Source organism: Aquarana catesbeiana, linkage group LG05, assembly GCF_042186555.1.
Source record: "Aquarana catesbeiana isolate 2022-GZ linkage group LG05, ASM4218655v1, whole genome shotgun sequence".
In the NCBI taxonomy this organism is placed as follows: Eukaryota; Metazoa; Chordata; class Amphibia; order Anura; family Ranidae; genus Aquarana; species Aquarana catesbeiana.
The window spans coordinates 145,672,716-145,693,218 of record NC_133328.1 but is presented as its reverse complement, the minus strand read 5'-3'; the positions used below and the strand labels follow the sequence as shown (position 1 = coordinate 145,693,218).

Below are 20,503 nucleotides of genomic sequence, written 5' to 3'. Positions count from 1 at the left end.
CGACTTTGGTTGATTGTGTGTATGCAAGTCCGTTCATTCAGAAAGTCCGCCGTAAAGTCCGCTCGTGTGTACGTGGCATAAGTGTCACATGATCTGTCATTACATATACACACCTTTTTAAAAGGCCCCAAACAAAACGTTATGTCTTGCGCAAACCCAACACATCACATCACCCAAAACACCATGTTTTTCAGCAGTTGGGACTGGGAAACTGGTCAGAGTTGAGGGAAAGATGGATGGTGCTAAATATAGGGATAATCTTGAGCAAAACCTGTACAACTGTGTGTTAATTGGAGCTAGGACAGAGGTTCAGCTTCCTGCAGGACAATTACCTCAAACACACTGCTAAAGCAACACTTGAGTGGTTTAACCACTTAAAGACCAGGCCTCTTTTTCAGACTCGGTGTTTACAAGTTAAAAACAAGTTTTTGTTTTGTGGTTTTTTTTTTTTTTTGGTCACTTTTTTTGGAAAAAATTCACTTTGAATAAGGCAACAATAAAGTTAGCCCAATTTTTTTATATTGTGAAAGATAATGTTACGACGAGTAAATTGATACCCAACATGTCATGCTTCAAAATTGCACCCGCTCATGGAATGGCATCAAAAAAAAAGAAAAAATTTTGTCATTTGAAAAAATGACAACTAAAAAATGGCCCTTTTAAGACGTATGGGCATAAGTGACGTTTTGACAGTGTATGGATCAATTGAACACCATCTGTGTGCAATACAGACAGGCAAAATATAGTGGTGTGCCACCTCCACTTTGTCGATCCATACACGGTTTCTCAGGATTCCTTAGTGGCCCCCGGGACCTCAGCAGTGCAAGGACCCCGCCCCACACTCCTACAAATTATGTGCACCGTTGTATGCATAGGCGCCAGCCCCATTCCCCCCCCTCCAATCCCCAAGGTGACCAAGCATCCCAGCACACATATCACCAGTTGTGATTTTTTTTTTTTTTTTTTTTCATGATAAATAAAAATTTCTTTGATTAACAAATTTCGTCTGATTGTTTGTTTGTTTGTTTTTCATTTTTTTTTTTATAGGATGCACAACAGCACTCATTTGCACTCTGCTTGAGACAAATGTATGCTAAGCCCTAATAGGGCTAGCATGCGTTTGTCCCAAACAGAATGAAAAGACCACTTTGCACTCTGCTTGGGACAAAGGCATGCTAAGCCTGAATAGGGCTAGCATGCGTTTGCCTCACGCAGAATGTAATGGACTCGAGGAGCAAAAGAAGAAACATGGTGGGGTAAATTAAACCAGACTCCCTAAAAAGACCCTCTTCAGATCCAGAAAGAAAGGAGGCTTAAGACTGCACAATCTCTGGTGGTACTACCAGGCAGCACATCTAAGCCAAATATCAGCCATTTACTCTAGAGGTCCTAAACCTGAATGGATAGAGATGGAAAGACAGGCTATCCCTAACTTTACTATTGACTATCTTATTTGGCGTCCAACATCTCCCCCCCCCGAATCTAGGCCTCTGATCCTGTCCCCTACCCTTTCACACTCTTGCATTATGCGACTCATTACATTAACTGAACACCATAACATCCAAGTGGCATCCCCTGGCCCACATTTTCAATAACCCCCTTTTCCCACCAGGGACAGATATCAAGGCGTTTCAGTGGTGGCTCGATTAGGGTCTATATCGAATAGGACACTTTATTTAAACTCAAATGGCCCCCTTAAACTGATCCACTGTACTTCAAAATTGGATATGCCCCCTTCAGAAAAATTCCGCTTCTACCAGATAGGCCACTCTCTACATTCAATCTCCTCCCGAGAATCGTTCCCCCTAACTATTACCCCCCCTATGAACAGTGGTGCTCCTCGGCCATGGACATGAGGAGGGGGGGGGGGAATCTCCCTAATTTACTCAGCCTTAGCTGAACCACAGGAGAAAGCGACATATGCTGAGTTGGGAGCGTGACATCGGGTTCGAGGGGGATCTAGAAACTTGGCATTCTCACTTCTCAAGCGCCTACAAGGGGATCCTAAACATCTCCCTAATTGAAGCAGACCTCAAGGTCATTTCCCGATGGTACCTGGTCCCAAAAGGTCTAGCTAAATTTTTCCGACAGTCATCTCCCCTATGCTTTAGGGGATATGGGCACCTGGGATCCCTCCTTCATATATTTTGGGTGTGTCCCAGAATCAGAGGCTATTGGAACAAACTTTTCAATCTAATTCGCAAAGTCGCAGGCAATGCGGTCCCCCAGAACCCGACAATTGCCCTCTTAAACCGAACAATCCCCAAACTCCCTAAATACGACCAAATTCTAATCCACTATATTCTCATTGGAGCTAAACTGACGATAGCTCGGGCCTGGAAGTCCCCAAAAGTCTCATTCCACTTAACTAAACAGGTGGTTTCCTGGATCATGTATCAGGAAAAAACCTCCAATACTATCCTCGATAAAATTGAAACATGTAAACTAATATGGGAAACCTGGGCCCGATATATTGGGGTTTCCCTTTAATTCTGGCCCCACCCATACCTTATGAAGACTCCTCAGAAGTTATCAACGGGAGTTTTAATGGTTTTTCAATATCCCCTATGAGTGCACCTTGACCTGTTCAACACCCGAAGACCTTGAGGCCCCGACAGTCTGAACCCATTTGGGGTGTTGGGACATCAAGGCTGATGGCGGTTTATTATTTTAAATGTCCAGGAGCATCACGCCCCTTTTATCATTTATAACTCCCTCAGATATATCCTATGTGATGTTTATTTGCATTAACATGTTTGGATTTATTCTGTTCCTATGTATACTACTATACACTCATTTGATTCCCCTGCGAGGGAAAACAATTGTTTTAATATACCTATTCACTCAATAAATTCTTTTAAAAAAGCAAAAAACAAAAACATGGACACAAAAAGAAGTAACATAAATATGATGTGTTTTATTAAATGGGGAAAAAAACAAGACCAAAATCCGAGCTGATTTTTTCAATGTCAACATTGTTTTTTTAAATATGATCATCTTGCCATGACACCTCTCTATCAGGCGATACAAAATATTGGGCAAATTGGTTGCGGATTGTCATGACCCGCACCGTTGACCGCAAGTCCCATAAATTGAACAAGATGTGTTGGGTTGCTGGGCTCCTGTTCCTCATTGTTCAGAACATTTTGAAGGGTGCAGCATGCCAGGACCACCTTGATTTCATTCTCCACATCCAGTTGCATGGAGGACAGCAAAACCCTCCATTTGGTCGTCAAGACACCAAGTGCACACTCAACCACATGGCGTGCACGGCTGAGCCTATAATTTAAAATTTATTTTTTCATGGCTGAGACCATATCCACTATATGGCCTCATAAGGTTTTCGACCAATCCAAAAGCCTCATCCACAACCATCACCAACAGCAAACTTTGTTCATCAGTGCAGGGTAGTGGGGCCTACTGGGTGGTATGTTGAGGCATCCCTCATGCAGACGACGTCTTAATGCAGACTCTCTGAATATGCGGGCGTCGCCTTGGCTGCCGTAAGCTTCCATGGCAAGGAATTTTAGATGGGCATCAGTCAATGCCAGGAGGACCACAGAAAAATATTTTTTATAATTAAAATAAGATGTGTTATTGTGGGGAGGCTTCTTCACTCTGATGTGTTTCCCATCCAGGGCACCAATGCAATTAGGAAATAGTTTTTTTTTTCCCAGAATCCATCCACAACAGATTGCCAGATTTCTTTGATCGGCTCCGGCATGACTGACTGTTGTAGCTCCTCCCCAAATTGCAACACATGTTGACCTCGTTTACTGCAGAGACCATTGCGACACCAAGGAGGAAATAATGGTGAAGGGACACAAAACTTTGTTCAGTGGAAAGGAACCTAACATAAAAATTCTAAAATGTTTAATTAAAACAGCATACGACTAAAAAGTCCCACCCCTAAGCCTAACACTATCCACTAACCCCTATTGCCTAAACCCTAACCCCTAGCCCTAACCCATATGAGTACTTCTTTATAAGATTTCACTTACCTCAGTGTTACTAGTAGCCGTTCCTCCGGTGACACATAGTTACATAGTTAGTAAGGTTGAATAAAGACACCAATCCATAGAGTTCAACCTGAGCAAGTGTGGGTGCGTGTCTACAATTATCCCTATTTGTATTTAAGGTACCCATATAGCACTGTGTCAATTTTTATGCAGCGCTCCCCACATATATCACACACTCACATCGGTCCCTACCCTCAAGGAGCCCACAATCCAAGGTCCCTAACATTCATATACTAGAACCAATTTTTTTTTTTTTGGACAGAAGCCAATTAACCTACCAGCATGTCTTTGGAGTGTGGGAGGAAACCGGAGTACCCGGAGGAAACCCACGCAGGCACAGGGAGAACATGCAAACTCCAGGCAGGTAGTGTCGTGGTTGGGATTTGAACCAGCGACCCTTCTTACTGCTAGGCGAGAGTGCTGCCCACTACACCACTGTGCTACCCTGTGCTGACACAGATCGCCGCATGACAATGCCCCTCCTGGTCAATCTTGGCCGGAGTCTCTCCAATAGCTCATCGAAGAGCGTCACAGACAAACTGGTAAAGTTGTAAAATTTTTCTGGATGTATGCGAAGTTCTGCATACATCTAGTTGAAGTACCCCACTCAGCCGCTGGGATACTAGTGGATGGGTCCACAAGCGATGTCGTCTGCTGCTTCTCTCCTCCAACTGTCTCCTTCTACGAATCCTCCGCAAGATAATAAGCAGGATTGCTTCATCAATCTTTTGCACAACAGGATCCATAATGAAAAAAGAAAACGCAAAAACTCAAACTCACACAGACTTATCTCTCTCCTCTGTCTCCAACCAAACTGGCACTGTCACATGATATCAAACATTTTTGGTTTTTTTTCCTTGGCATTGTGGATAATATGGGAATGGAAAAAAAGCAGAGGGATGTCTGTCCTTTTTTTTAAAAAGCGCCTTAGCGATAACACTTAAAAACGCAGAATAACGCGCATTGACGCCACTGCAAAACGCTGATAGAATCGCGTTAACGCCGCTTTTTTTTTAAAGCCTGTTTTTTAAAACGTCTATGTGTATGAGGACTAAATATCCAAAAACTTTTTTACAGCTCATAATAAATCTTTATTAAACCATACATACATACATACATACATACATACATATACATATATATATATATATATATATATATATATGTGTATGTGTATATATATATAATGTGTGTGTGTGTGTGGTGTTGTGTTTTTTTTTTTTTTTTTTTTTTTTTTTTTTCATTAATATGGTGTAGGTAGGGTCAAAGATGACTGACACTAGCTTTCATTTTGTTCAGATAGCATAAAAAAAAATCAAGTCAGCAGCTGCTGCCTTTTTAAAATAAGGACACTTACCTGTCCAGAACGCCCATGATGTCCTGCCCATTCTGAGTTTTTCCTGCTGTCTTCTGGGACCCGTGTGTCTCCCAGAAGACAGCGGGGGAGGACGGAGGAGGGGCCGGACATGGCGTAGATCGCCGCGTATACTGCGGCGATCTTTTGCCAGAAGTGGGAGCATATGCCTGTATTAGACAGGTATCTGCCCCCCCACCCCGAAAGGTGCCAAACGTTACACCAGAGTGGGGGTGGAATCCGGACAGTGGAAGTTCCATTTTTGGGTGGAACTCCGCTTTATTGTTATCAAACTGTTATGGGTGAACTTCCAGTTTTAAAATGATCAGCTTTTATTTCTTCATGTGAAACCTTTATCCCAAAAGGGGAAATTTTTTTTGGAGTAACTGCTTAAAAAGCATTAGCTGGAGTGTGAATTCAATTTGTTTAGTGTAATTAAAACTGCTAGTGCATCTAACACTCTCCTCCCACTAGATTAGTGCTGCTGTCCAAAGGTGCCCCTGTTCTCTTTCATCCAGAGTAGAGGCACTCTAATACAGGAGGTGTGTTACTGGCCAGATCACCAGGTGAGAAAAGCCTAAAAAGATGAATGCAGCCACCACATCTAATGATTGGTAAGCTGCAATCTGTTACATTTTTGGTTTTGGGTTTAATATGGCTTTGAAGTCTTACCAGTGAAATGGCTAGTCCCTGTTATCTTAGCTTGTAACTGATGTCATATTTGTTGATTTCGCAGGGGGAGACACATCTTGTGTTTCCCAAAAAGGCATCGGTTGAAAAACTGCAGAAAGTCAGAGACTGTATAGCATCAGAGAGGAACAAGCGGATGGCGGGGTCAGAGCCGACTTCACCAGCTGCTTCAAGTACACCACAACCATCCAACCCCAACCCCAGCCTGGCAAGCAGACCCCAGCATACAGCAGAGACTCCCTCCAACTACACGGTAATGAGTTTAAAGGGTGTGCTAAAGTCTAGTTTTATAGCTACTATACTGTCTGGTAAATGAAAGTGTGTGTGTGTGTGTATAATTACAGGCTGTTTCAGGCTCTATAATCGGAAAAGAACAGTTCTGGAGGTTCATTTGGCCTAGGGGCATAAAAGAATGGATTGTGTTCTCTGCCTATTTTCATAAAATGAGGGTTTCTGATGGAAGTGGGACATGTAGACATTAGAGCTGCACGATTAATCGTTAAAAAAAAATTGCAATCTCGATTTAACCCCCCCTCACGATCTATATGTGGTATTTTCCTCGATTTTTGTTCATGTAACAAGTGCAGAGAGTTCTCTGCTCACTCTCAGCTGTCAAGTTTTTCACAACATTGTCAGGGCTGGAAGATGACTATAAACAAAGTATCATTTAGTTCTTTTAGGCCTCATGTACACTGCTGCTGGTAAACAAACATTTAGGAGCAGTTGGCCTTTTTTTTTTTTTTTTTTTCCAACTGCTCCTGAACTCTCCTCTGTTATCTTATCAGTACCTGTACACTGGTTCGTTTATAGTAGTTTCTAGGCAGTTGTGTTTAGAGGCTTTTTTTGAAACCCAAAAAAATGCATTCAGAAGCATTTCGTTTACAGGCATTTTTCATTTTTGACTATTTTGAGAGCATTTTTTTTTTTTTTTTTTCCAAACACTTCTAGGCGCAAACGCGGCTAAGCATGACTAAACGTGCCATGTAAACGCGGTTGAACGGCCATTTTTTAGACACTGGTTTCTAGCTGTCAAGTTAAATCTTTCAGGAGAGGTTGAACAACGTCCCATGTACATGAAGCCTAAGAGATCAAAGGGATGAAATTCGGTCTGTAAATAAGGGCAGTTAACCACTTAAAGCGGTTGTAAAGTCAGAATGATAAAACGCTGCCATCCCCTCTGTTTTTATCAAGAACTATAGCACTATGTGGTGTGTTTTTTTTTTTTTTTTTTTTATTCAAATTATAAGTACCTTCTCTCACAGCAATAACTTGTTGTCAGTGTCTTTCCTCTGCTTGGTCTTTCTGATTGTAAGGAATGCAAAGGGGAGGGGCTAAGATAACCCTCTGACATCAGCCAGCCGCTGTGAGATAAGGAATTTACCATTAGAGTTTTAAAAGAACTGACACTTTGTAGTAAAGATCTTGATAAAACAGAGGGGATTAAAGGAACAGGATACTTTTTGCTTACAAGTTAAAATTTTTTTTTTTTTTTTGCTAGAAAATTACGTAGAACCCCCCAAACATTATATATTTTGTTTTTAGCAGAGAATAAAATGGCAGTTATTGCAATATTTTATGTCACACTTTATTTGTTCAGCAGTCTTTCAAATGCAATTTTTTGCGAAAAAATACACATCAATGAATTAAAACAAAAACTAAACCGTAAAGTTTGCCCAATTTTCTTGTATAATGTGAAAGATGATGTAACGCCGCGAGAATCGTGAGAAAATTGTGACCTTTATTCTAAGCAAAAAAATTGTGATTCTCATTTTAGCCAGATTCGTGCAGCTCTAGTAAACGTCTTCAATTTTCAGAAGGCTGTACTGAGCTTCATGCTGGTCCCGTTTTGTGGTAGTGCCATTTCAGCCTACCTCACTATAACCTGGTTATTCTTTCTGATTGCTCCCCAAACTCTTCCCCATAGAAGCTGTTTGTGAAGAAATAAGAAAGAAAACTTTATTTTCATATGCTCTCATGTTCTTTACACTGGCTGCGTGGAAATCTTTGTGGTTCCACACAGCCCACCTTACTATAACCTAGCAGGGATAAGAAACAAAGATCTTTAGGAAAAAGCAGCACACATTGTTAGGCACACATATTTAACTCCTTGATCGCCCTAGATGTTAACCCCTTCCCAGCCAGTGTCATTAGTAGAGTGACCGCGTGCAGTATTATCACCAATCACTGTATTCGTTTCAACGGTGATGTCAGTTCCCTCCCAGCGTCAGTTAGTTAGTGTCAGATTGCCCACCACACTATCGCAGTCCTATTATAAGTCACTGATCAGCGCCATTGCTAGTTAAAAAAAACAAATTCAAGCACATTTGCATTTAAAAACAGCTCCTGAAAAGCTAAAGTAAAATGCTTCAGTTTAACCACTTCCGGACCGCTCACTGTATATATACGTCATTTTTTTAAAGATGGATATCTCCGTAACAGCAGCAGCTGCTGCCACAACCGAGGTATCCATCTTTAGGGCCGGCGGTTCTGTACACGATAATGGTGTTCTCTGCGACGGGTTCGCCGCGAGATCACCGTTATTGGCGGCGGGAGAGGTGCCACCCCCCCTCCCGCCGCTCTCCCGCACCCTCCGCCGCTTACCGGAGCCGTCGGTAGCGGCGGAGGCGATCGGGTCCTTTCCCTTCCTCAGTATGGAGACGAGTGAGGCTAAGATGGCCCCCACCTGTCTCCATACCATAGGAGGGCTGGAGCGACGTCATTACGTCAGCTCCGCCCACTTCTCTTAAAGGCACAATTTTTTTAGTGTAATTTTTTTTTTAAACGACTTCTTTTTTTTTTTTTTTTTTTTTTTTTTTTGCATTCTAGTCTAAATATGAGATCTGATGACTTTTTGACCCCCAGATCTCATATTTAAGAGGACCTGTCATGCTTTTTTATATTACAAGGGATGCTTACATTCCTTGTAATAGGAATAAAAGTGATCCAATTTTTTTTTTTTTTTTTTAAAAACAGTGAAAAAATAAAGTAAAATAAATAATAAAAAAAAAAAAAATTTTTTTTAAAGCGCCCTGTCCCGACGAGCTCGCGTGCAGAAGCGAACGCATACGTGAGTAGCGCCCGCATATGAAAACGGTGGTCAAACCACACATGTGAGGTATTGCCGTGACCGGTAGAGTGAGAGCAATAATTCTAGCACTAGACCTCCTCTGTAACGCAAAACATGCAATCTGTAGAATTTTTTAAACGTCGCCTATGGAGATTTTTTAAGGGTAAAAGTTTGACGCCATTCCACGAGCGGGCGCAATTTTGAAGCGTGACATGATGGGTATCAATTTACTTGGCGTAACATTATATTTCACAAAATAAAAAAAAATTGGGCTAACTTTACTGTTGTCTTATTTTTTTTAATCAAAAAAGTGAATTCTTTCCAAAAAAAGTGCGCTTAGAAGACCGCTGCGCAAATACGGTGCAAAAAAAAGTATTGCAACGACCGCTATTTTATTCTCTAGGGTGTTAGAAAAAAACAATATATGTTTGGGGGTTCTAAGTAATTTTCTAGCAAAAAAACCTGTTTTAAACTTGTAAACACCTAAAATCCAAAACGAGGCTGGTCTTAAAGTGGTTAAAATCAATGAATGTATTAACACTGGGGAGTTGCGCTTCTGTTTGTGGTAAAAAAAAATCCTGCTTGCAGCAATTTTGGAGCATGTTTGGGGAGTTAAAAAAAAAAAATGCACCTTCCCGTTGAAAGCAATGGAAAACGTGGCAAAAACGCACCCACGATGCATGTTTGGTGTGGTTTTTGGGTCACGTGTCCTTTGAGTCTCATGTTCGCCCTGACTCAACAGACCTAAGAGAAAAATCTCAGCCACCGCACACCATACAAGCCCAACGTGTATTAAGTAATAGCAGCCTCCATCCAGGCCATGCCCCTCAACATGTTTCGCCCCACCCTCAGGGCTTAGTCATGGAGGTAGTATTAATTTAGTAGTAAGATAACTTAAAATACTGCTTATTAATAAAAATAATATGTTCAACCATAAGGGTACCATTCTTCCTGGCTTGACGTCACTTTTGTTCCACGATCCCTCAGGCTCCGTCCTAGACAATTTATATCATGCACCACGTGACTTCATCCGGGGAAGAATGGCACCCCTGTGATTGCATAGTATTTATTAATGTAAGCAGTATTTTTATGGTAATGGAACATTCCTTTTACAATACTACACTATAGGGGGCATCCTGTTTATTTTAACATGGCATGGAAGTAACCATACATCGCATGGGTAAGATGCCCTTAATTACCCTGGAGGAACACCTGTCTGGATACGAGCGCTCTAGTGAGTAGAAGACCACACTACAGGTTCACGGAGGATCCTGGTACATGATATTGACTGGAGAGAACCAAGCTGGTTGTGATTTTACAGTTGTATATCACACCATTAAGGTGAGGGCACTGAAAGCACAGTGGTGATTGGGAAGAGGTGTTTTGGAAGCATATGAAGAATTTTGGATGTGAATCTCACATTATGCACTTTTGATGAACTGTCATTTTTATGAACTTATTTATTACTAACACTTGGTGTGTATGAAGTACATTGTTATTATTAAGTTGGTACTTAGTTGTTGTTCATGATATTTCACATTTTATAATTTTGAGATTGGCAGCGTGGCACACATTTACTATATTTTATTCATGAATTTTGTGCATGCAGCAACCCACAGGTTATTATTTGGTTCATTTATTAGGTTTATGTTTATAATTTGAGGGTTACCACTTGGTACGAGAGGGGTTACTCACTAATACAATTAGGTCCATATATATTTGGACACAGGCACAATTTTAGATTTTTTTTTTCCAAGTATTTACCAAAACATATTGAAGCTATCGTTCTATAATGAATATGGGCTGAAAGTGCACACTTTCAGGTTTAATTTGAGGGTATGTACATCCAAATCAGAGGAAGGGTTAACAAATTATAGCTCTTAAGAATAGCCACCCCCCTTTTTCAAGGGACCAAAAGTATTTGGACAATTCATTTAAAAACCAGGTGTGGGCTACTTCGTTATTTAGGCTGGTAAAAGTTCTTAAGTTGATTCTAAGTATGGTATTTGCATTTGGAATCTATTGCTGTGAACCTACATCATGCGTTCAAAAGAGCTGTCTATGAAAGTGAAACAGGCCATTGTAAGGCTTCAAAAATGTTGCTGCCATCGAAGCGATGGCAGCAACATTAGGAGTTGCCAAATTAACAGTTTGGTACATTCTGAGGAAAAGAAGAACGCACTGGTGAGCTCTGCAACATAAAAAGGCCTGGACGTCCACAGAAGACAACAGTGGTAGATGATAGCAGGATCCTCCCTTTGGTAAAGAAAAACCTATTCAGAACATCCAGACAAGTGAAGGATGCTCTCCAGGAGGTGGGCGTATCATTGTCAAAGTCTACAATCAAGAGAAGACTTCACAAGAGCAAATACAGAGGGTTCACCACAAGGTGCAAACCATTCATAAACCTGAAGAATAGAAACTTTGCCCAAAAACACCTAAAAAAAAAAAAAAAAAAAAGCCAGACTAGTTCTGGAAAGGCAATCTTTGGACGGATGAAACGAAAATTAATCTGTACCAGAATGACAGGGAGAAATAAATGGAGAGGGCTTGGAACAGCTCATGATCCAAAGCACACAACGTCATCTGTAAAACATGGTAGAGGCAGTGTGATGGCATGGGCATGCATGGCTTCCAGTGGCACTGGGTCATGGGTTTTTTTTTGATGATGTGACAGAAGCAGCCAGATGAATTTTGCAGTGTTTAGAAATATACTATAAAGCCCAGATTCAGCCAAATGCAGCAAAGTTGATTGGACGGAGCTTCACATGGACAAGGGTCCAAAACACACTGCAAAAGCAACCCAGGAATTAATTTGTCCAATTACATTTGATCCCCTGAAAATGGGGGACTGTGTATAAAAATGGTTGCAGTTTCTAAAATTTGTACTTGATATTTATGTTGAACCCCTTGAATTAAAGCTAAAAGTCTGCACTTCAAATTCATTTGGATTGTTTGTTTCATTTTAATTTTATTCTGGTGGCATACAGAGTCAAAAGTATGAAAAGTGTGCCTGTGTCCAAATATATATGGACCTAATTGTATATACAGTGTTGCATGATCGTGCAATTACCAGTTAAAGTAGCCCAGCGCTAAATAGCAAACAATGGCTTGGCCTTGAAGGGGGCAAAAACCTTCCAGAGCTGAGGTGGTTAACTGCTGAAATATCTGTAGACTGTGAAGTGACTTTTTAGCACAAATTTTATTATTTTATTTTTAAATTGCTGTACACTCTGAAAGAAGATGCTACAACAGGGGTAGACCACCTTGGCTCTCCAGCTGTTTTGAAACTACAAGTCCCATGAGACATTGCAAGATCCTAACAATCACAGGCATGACTCTAGAGGCATGATAGGATTTGTAGTTTCACCACAGCTGGAGGGCCAAGGTTGCCTACCCCTGCGCTACTAGGGGATCTGGGTTTTTTTTTTGGGGGGGGGAGCAAATTTATTGCCTATGCACCCACGAGTAGCCCTGAAACCAGACGTATGTGACAATCCAATGTGCAATCTGTATACTGACCAACAAAGCTCCCAATTTGGGTTGGTACGTGTCCATAGTGAAAGTATTATGTATGCCGGTTTACATCTGAGCATTTTAGGACCTCATGTACACTGCTGCTGGTAAACAGACCTTTAGGAGCAGTTGGGAGTTTTTTTCAGCTGCCCCTGAACTCTCCCCTGTTATCTTATCAGTACATGTACACAGGGTGGTTTATAGTCCTTTCTAGGCTGTTGAGTTTAGAAGCATTTTTTGGAACACAAAAAAAATGGGTTCAGGACGGATGTTCAGAGGCATTTGAAATGCCAAATGCTTGTAAACTCATGTAAAAGCTGTAACCTGAGTTTAGGCACATTTTCATTTATAAGCGTTCTTAACCACTTCAGCCCCGGAAGGATTTACCCCCTTCCTGACCAGAGCACTTTGTGCGATTCGGCACTGCGTCGCTTTAACTGACAATTGCACGGTCGAGCGACGTGGCTCCGAAAACAACATTTTTTTTCCCACAAATAGAGCTTTCTTTTGGTGGTATTTGATCATCTCTGCGATTTTTATTTTTGTGCCATAAACAAAATAAGAGCAACAATTTTGAAAAAAAAAGCATTATTTTTTACATTTTGCTATAATAATTATCCCCCAAAAAAAAAAAAATATATATATATATATATATATATATATATATAAACATTTTTTTCCCTCAGTTTAGGCCGATCGGTATTCTTCTACATATTTTTGGTAAAAAAAAAAAAAATCGCAATAAGCGTTTATTGATTTGTTTGCGCAAAAGTTATAGCGTTTACAAAATAGGGGGGGATAGTTTTATGGCTTTTTTTTTTTTTACTAGTAATGGCGGCGATCAGCGATTTATTTATTTAATTTTTTTTTATTCCTGTATAAATGACATTGGCAGTGAAGGAGTTAACCACTAGGGGGCGGGGAGGGGTTAAGTGTGTCCTAAGGAGTGATTTCTAACTGTCAGGGGGATGGGCTGGTGTGTGACACGTCACTGATCTCTGCTCCGCTGACAGGGAGCAGAGATCGCGTGACACTTGTCACTAGGCAGAACGGGGAGATGCTGTTTACAATGGCATCTCCCCGTTCGTCCTCTCCGTGAGGCGATCGCGGGTATGCCCGCGGCGATCGAGTCTGTGGGACCCGCGACCCGACTCACGGATATCGCGGCAGGCACGCACACGGCGGCATATTCAAAGTAACGTACGGGTACATTACTTTGCGCAGCTGTGCCATTCTGCCGACGTAAATGTACAAGAGCCGGTCGGGAACCGGTTAAAGAGGAAAGAGGCAGAGAGAGAGAGAATACATAGTTAAAGCACACTGCACGCTCACAGAATGGCTGAAATTGTTAATAATTTACATATTTTTCCTGCATTGTGGACATTTGGGAGGGTCTCCTGAGGTTATCTTTAAAAAAGCTTCTGTGTACATTTTTCACTGTTTATCAGCTGTCAGTTTCCAGTGTTCAGAAGAGGGTTTTCATCTGTCCCACATGAGGCCTAAAACAGAAAACTAGTATTTCTGCACAAAAATCCTTATTGGGCCTTGAATTTTTATGGCTTTCCAGTTTGCAATGATTTTTTATTTTTTGTTTTTAATCCTAGACTTCTGAGATGCGATTTTTAGAGACACTACAGGCAAATGCACGTCACGTGCTTGTTTATGAGCGATCTGAACTTCAACAAAAAGCTAGAGACCAGATACCTGTATCAGAGCTGCAAGCAAGAGCTCAGGAAAAACTGCTGCAAGCGAGATGTCTTGACTCTGGTAATACATCTAAATGTTCATATCAATATATATCTATAAAAATTAAAGCGGAAGTCCGTCCACCGCTGCAAAAATTAAAAGCCAGCAGCTGCTGACTTCTAATAATTGGACACTTACCGGTCCTGGTGTCCAGCGATGTTGGCATCGCAGCTGATGGTTCCATCAGCTGTCGGGTGCATGCCGCCTCCATTGCAAGTAAGGGAACCCCGCAGTGAAGCCTACTGCACATGCACGAGGCTCCGCTCCTCTCTTCTACTGTGACGTCAACACCCGTGGCTGAGGCGCCCGGAAGAGGGAACAGGATACCTGTATTAGACAGGCATCCTGTCCCCCCTCCCCCCCCCCCGAAAGGTGCCAAATGTGGCACCGGAGGGGGAGGGGGTGGTGGAGTACAACGAGCGGAAGTTAAAATTTTGGGTGGAACTCTTTAAATCTGTTTTGATGTTATAGAGCATGAAACTGTTAAAGGTATGTTGGTCTCAAAGGACAAAATTATGAAATGTTTTTGTTTTATTTGTAGAGCCCACCATCAGTGAAGATGATTTCCTCATGTTAGAATTATTACGCTGGTTTAAAGAAGACTTCTTCCATTGGGTAAACAGTCTGCCCTGTAGCCAATGTAATGGACAGACTGAGACTAAAGCGTCGCTCACCCCATCAACAGATGATCTTCGATGGGGGGCAACAAGGGTGGAAAATCATTACTGTAACAATTGTAATCACATCAACAGGTTTCCTAGGTGAGGTCTACAGTGTTTGTCTATGATGAATCTATCTAGAATGCAGCAGAATAATTTTTATGTAGTACTATGAAGTCATCCTCATTCAAATGCTTATTATTTTTTTTTTATCTGGTTCAGGGATGGTGGTGTTTCATTGTGCCCTGTGCAGAGAAAAGTGGAGTGTATAAATATTTAACACTTAGCTCCTAAACAACTATTACCCCCCCCCCCCCACATTATTACATATTACCCTTTAACCCTTTTGCTGCCAGGTTTGTACAGCGTACGGACCTACAGCACCACTTCCAGCTGGCCAGGTCAGTACAGCGTACAATAATCTCATGGTCCTTGAGCTTATAGCAAAACTGTTCAGCATACTCTGCTGAACAGATAGCTCTGATTAGCGGTTGACAAGCCGCTGATCAAAGCTATTCACCAAAAATGTGAGCCATCAATGCCGCTGCTTCCCTGTGTCTCTAGCCTCTTCACCTCCCACTACTACTGTTTTTTTTGTGTTTTTTTTTTTTTTTTCGTTTTTTGGGTTTTTTTGTCCCCCCTTTCCCTGCTGATTTACCTGTTCCATGCATCCCTTGCAGGTAGTACCATTGATTTAATCTGGGATGTAGTATCTGCACAAACACAGCCATTGCTCCCAATTTGACATCTGCGTGGGTCTGGGTGCATGTCCCTGAATTCATACTGTCTGCATTCGGGGGAGAAGCCCGCTAGGATCCCCCTGTCTGTTTTTCAGGCGGATCCGAGCAGGCCATCCATTGACTCCTATGGGGAGACAGATGTCAGAGATGTGTCCGCTGACACCCGTTGCCATCTGATCCGCTAAAATCAGACTTGTAGCGATACGTTCACCATCCATCATGTCAGATTGCATGAGATCTGTTGAAAACAGACATGCTGTCCGTTTTCATCCGATCTCTTCATAGGAATCAGCGGTGCTCTGACAGGCCCCTCCCTGCTCAGTGAGCCGAGATGGACCTGTCATCCGCCCGCTCAGCGGAGAGCAACAGAGTGATCTCCTGCTGAACTAGCGGACTCCGGTGAGCGGATCCACATCGTGTGGAAGAGGCCTTAGGCTTTTAAGATACACTGTCGCCTTGCTGTCACCCAGGTTGAGTGGGTTAAGTTTGTAGGAATAGGATAAAGAGACATGGGTTCATTTACTAAAGGCAGACAGACTGTGCACTTTGCAAGTGCAGTTGCGCTCATTTTCCCCAGAGCTTAGTGAATGTGGTAAAGAAAAAAAATAAATAAATGCTTTTTTGCACATGATTGGATGATGGAAATCAGCACAGCTTAACCACATTCACTAATTTCTAGGGAAATTGGTGCAACTACACTTCTAAAGTGCACAGTCTATTTGTCTTTAGTAAATCAAAGCTAGAGCCTCCATGCCTAATAAAGGTACATTGACTGGATTTTTGTAAATCGCACCCAATAACCACCCTGTGACCAGGGTGCCTCCCCTGCCTTCCCTCACTGCTCCCCCCCCCCCCCCCCCCCCCCCCCCATATCCCGAAGCACTAAAGATTTTGTACAGTGCCTTTGAAAATGTTTATAAAAAAATTATAAATAAGTGTCTTCTGGACAGATTTGGAAAACCATTTATCACTTTCCTTCCACTTCACAATTATGTGCCACTTTGCAGAGCTGCACAATTAATCGCTAAAAAAATCGTGATCTGGGTTCAACCCCCCTGACATCTCTATTGCAGAGTTTGACAAATCTTTCATATAACAAGTGGAGAGACTTATCTGCTCATTCAGCTGTCAAAAGAAAACATCTGGCAGTCTGCCAAGTTTTTAACCTGAAACATTGTAACTATTCCTTCTTAGATCAAAGGGATAACCTTCTGTGTGTAAAGAAAAAAAAATCCAGGCAGTCTGCCAAGTTTTTAACAACCTGTAAATGCAGGAAGTTTAACCACTTAATGTCTAAATCCTTTTCTGACACTTGTTTCTTAAGTTAAAATCAATATTTTTTACTAGAAAATTACCCTAGGGAATAAAATGTCAATTACTGCAATATTTTATGTCACACTGTATTTGCCCAGCGGTCTTTCAAACGCAATTTTTTGGGAAAAAATACACTTCAATGAATACAAAAAAAAAAAAAAAAAGGAAAACGTAAAGTTAGCCAAATTTTTTTTTTGTTTTAATGTGAAAAATGATGTTACGCCGCGAGAATCATGATCTATCTTCTAAGCAAAAAAATCGTGTTTCTCATTTTAGCCAGAATCGTGCAGCTCTACCACTTTGTGTTGGTCTATCACATAAAATCCCAATAAAATACATTTACATTTTTGGTTGGAACAAGTTTACAGTAAGCAGTATGAATACTTTTTCAAGGCAATGTAATGCTGGTCATGGAGCAAAGGGTGACGATGGAACATATGAGAGGTATAAAGTGGTTGGGTGGGAAGAGAACAGGAAAAGGGTTGGCTTTATACTGTGTGTGCAAGTTGAGCGTGTCTCTAAGTTGTTCCTACACATTTGTCACTTAACCCACCCAGCCCAATCAATTAGGTCTGAAAATGTGCCCTTAACTTCATCTTCACACTGAACCTCTAAGTCTAACATTACCTTAAAGAGGAAGTAAACCCTGATGGGTTTACTTCCTCTTTGTTTCCCTGCAAAGGTACAGCATAATGGGCTACTATGCATCGTATAGTAGTTCATTATGTGTCACTTACCTGACACAGGAGCCTGCGATGTCACCGCTGTCCCCTCTGGTACGGAGCGTCCATCTTCTTCCTGGTATCATGGCTCCGGCGCTGTGATTGGCCGGAGCCGCGATGACGTCACTCCCGCGCGTGCACACGGGAGCCGCCACTACAGCATAACGCCGTTAGCAGCGGCATGCTCAGCGGTGCCTGTCTTTTTGTAAATATCTCATAAACCGTGTAGGTTTAGGAGATATTTCGTGGACCTACAGGTAAGCCTTAATCCTGTAGGTCAAAGTGGGTCTGTAAGGGTTTACAACCACTTTAACTCTAAACTTAAGCCTCAACACCAAGTAACCCCGGTTTACTGCATGCTCAGCCTATACTCTGCTGGGAATCCCTGCACTGAAAAAAAATATGTACATTCAGTGCTAAGATTCTAGTGCTAGAAGACCCAGGTTATTTTTAAATAATTTGTAAGCGTTGTTAAAAAAATATATATATATATATATCTACTAATGTGTATCCAATTTTCAGATACAATAACCCAGAGAAGCTCTTGGAGACCAGGCGGGGTCGCTGTGGAGAGTGGGCCAACTGCTTTACACTGTGCTGCAGAGCAATGGGACTAGAAGCAAGATATATATGGGACAGTACAGGTAAGTGTTGGTAGTACATAGCCCTTCATTTTTTTTAGTACTGTAACTGTCACATAGTATAATGTAAAGGAAAGAAGTCAGTATTTCCAAAGAATCTGTGCTTTAACAATTAAACCAGTTGATATTTAATATTTTGGAATACATGACCATAGGCACACACCATTTGAAGTCCTGCATTTTATTGCATGGGACCTATGGGTGTTAAGTGTTTAATATGTACGGTATTTCTTCTTTTACCTTCAAATTTTAGAAACTCCCATTCACAAAGGATACCTAAAACAATTTTTAAAAACTTACATTAACTGTTTTGTAAAAGGTTTGCTAAGAACAAAATATTAAAATGTAACCAATTTAAAGTGTGTGTTATTCCAATTTTGCTGCTAAGTAGAAACGCACCTTATTGACTCCTTTGTGTTTACCACAGGGCACACTTCCAAGTAAATATTGTATTTGCATTTGAAAATAAATGCTGTTTTATTTGTATCCTATGTAAGCCAATGTTTATACTTGCAGTATTTTGCAGTACTGTTGCCATGTGTGTGGTGTTTTTGTTTTTTTTTTTTATTTTGTTTTTTTTGCGTTTGCCTCTATTTGTGAATTGACATAAAACTAAAAAAGTAAATCCAGTGGAATAAGACAAGTAAGTGCATATTTTTCACATCCTGCAGATCATGTCTGGACTGAGGTGTTCTCTTCATCTCAAAACAGATGGCTCCACTGTGACCCGTGTGAAAATGCTTGTGACAAGCCTCTCTTGTATGAGATTGGCTGGGGAAAGAAGCTGTCTTACATCATTGCATTCTCCAAAGATGAGGTTTGTACAGCAGTATTTTATGCCATGGTAATCAGTTGCTTATCATGCAGTCACTGTTCTTACAAAAAGAAGTGTTTAATCCATGTGTTAATACACTTGGAAGGAAATATCACTATTTAAAGAGGAGCTCCACCCAAAAGCTATGTTCTGCTTTAAGGCCTCCCCTACTATTCTCCAAATGGCACTTCTTTGGTGGGGGGGGGGGGGGGGGGGTCGAGCAGGTACCTGGTGTTGCCTAGGCAATCTGAGCGGAAGTCCTCCTCGCCGCTTCCTTCCCGGCAGTCATCTGGGCATGGCACAGGCCCCAGAAGACTGCAGGACCATTCACAATGTACAGCGCTATTCATGCATGCACTGTGAAGCCGCAAGCTGGCACAGCCAGGTGCCCACAGTTCAGATGCCGGGGACAGAAGACTGAGGGTAGGGACGGCTTGGGTGAGCACATTGCTCAGTTTTTGTAGCTGCTGACTTTTATTAAACAAAAAAATTGCCTGGATGCAGTGCTATCACATAGGGGGCTTGTTATCCCCCTAGTGCTTGAAATAAAGTTAAATGTAAAAAAAAAAAATTAAAATTTTGTAAAAAAAAAAAAAAAAAGTAACTCCATCACCCTGCACAAACCCACAGATTCAAACGCGCGGATAGGGTGTAAAGGCATTTAAAGCGTTGCCTAGTGATAATTTTAGGTATACTTTTCCACCATTTTTTGGACTCACTTAGTTCTGAGGCTTGACACCGTCGGTATCTGTTTAATGCTACACTATCTCATCTTTTATTTTGTACAAAAAATAGGGTATTAAATTGCGTTCATGTGAATAAAAATTGCAAGAATTTTTTTTTTTTTTTTTATTCTACAGGGTCTTTGCTTTCAGAAAATATATCATGTTCTGGAGGATTAAGTAATTTTATAGCAAAACGACAAACCATTTAAAAAAAAAATATTTACATTGATAAAATAGGGCTTTAAAAGTTTATCTAAATTGAAAAGAAAAAATTAAATACTTTCAGTTTCCAGTCCTTGATGTGGCGGCTGCTTTATTTTTTATTTTTCTTTATTTCAAGACTATTTGTTCTTTATTTTCCCCTGGTGATCCTGAAATAATAACATCCTTCCTATCCTTGAGTGGCTACATTTGTTTAATCATTGTATCTCTGAAAGGAATCATAGCTAAACACACATTTGCCTTTGTTAATTGCTGTTAAATGGGGACTGATGTG

General features: G+C 41.2%; 1 protein-coding gene across 2 annotated transcripts in view; it reads left to right on the top strand.

Annotated features, from left to right (window-relative positions):
• NGLY1 (N-glycanase 1) overlaps nucleotides 1–20,503 on the top strand; it is a 66,073-nt gene that overhangs the window by 18,552 nt on the left and 27,018 nt on the right. For both annotated transcript variants that reach the window (XM_073630262.1, XM_073630263.1), the window contains exons 3-7: nucleotides 6,110–6,316; nucleotides 14,251–14,413; nucleotides 14,934–15,153; nucleotides 18,350–18,471; nucleotides 19,140–19,285. In XM_073630262.1, the coding sequence (XP_073486363.1) occupies nucleotides 6,110–6,316; nucleotides 14,251–14,413; nucleotides 14,934–15,153; nucleotides 18,350–18,471; nucleotides 19,140–19,285 (858 nt within the window). The remainder of the gene's footprint in view (nucleotides 1–6,109; nucleotides 6,317–14,250; nucleotides 14,414–14,933; nucleotides 15,154–18,349; nucleotides 18,472–19,139; nucleotides 19,286–20,503) is intronic.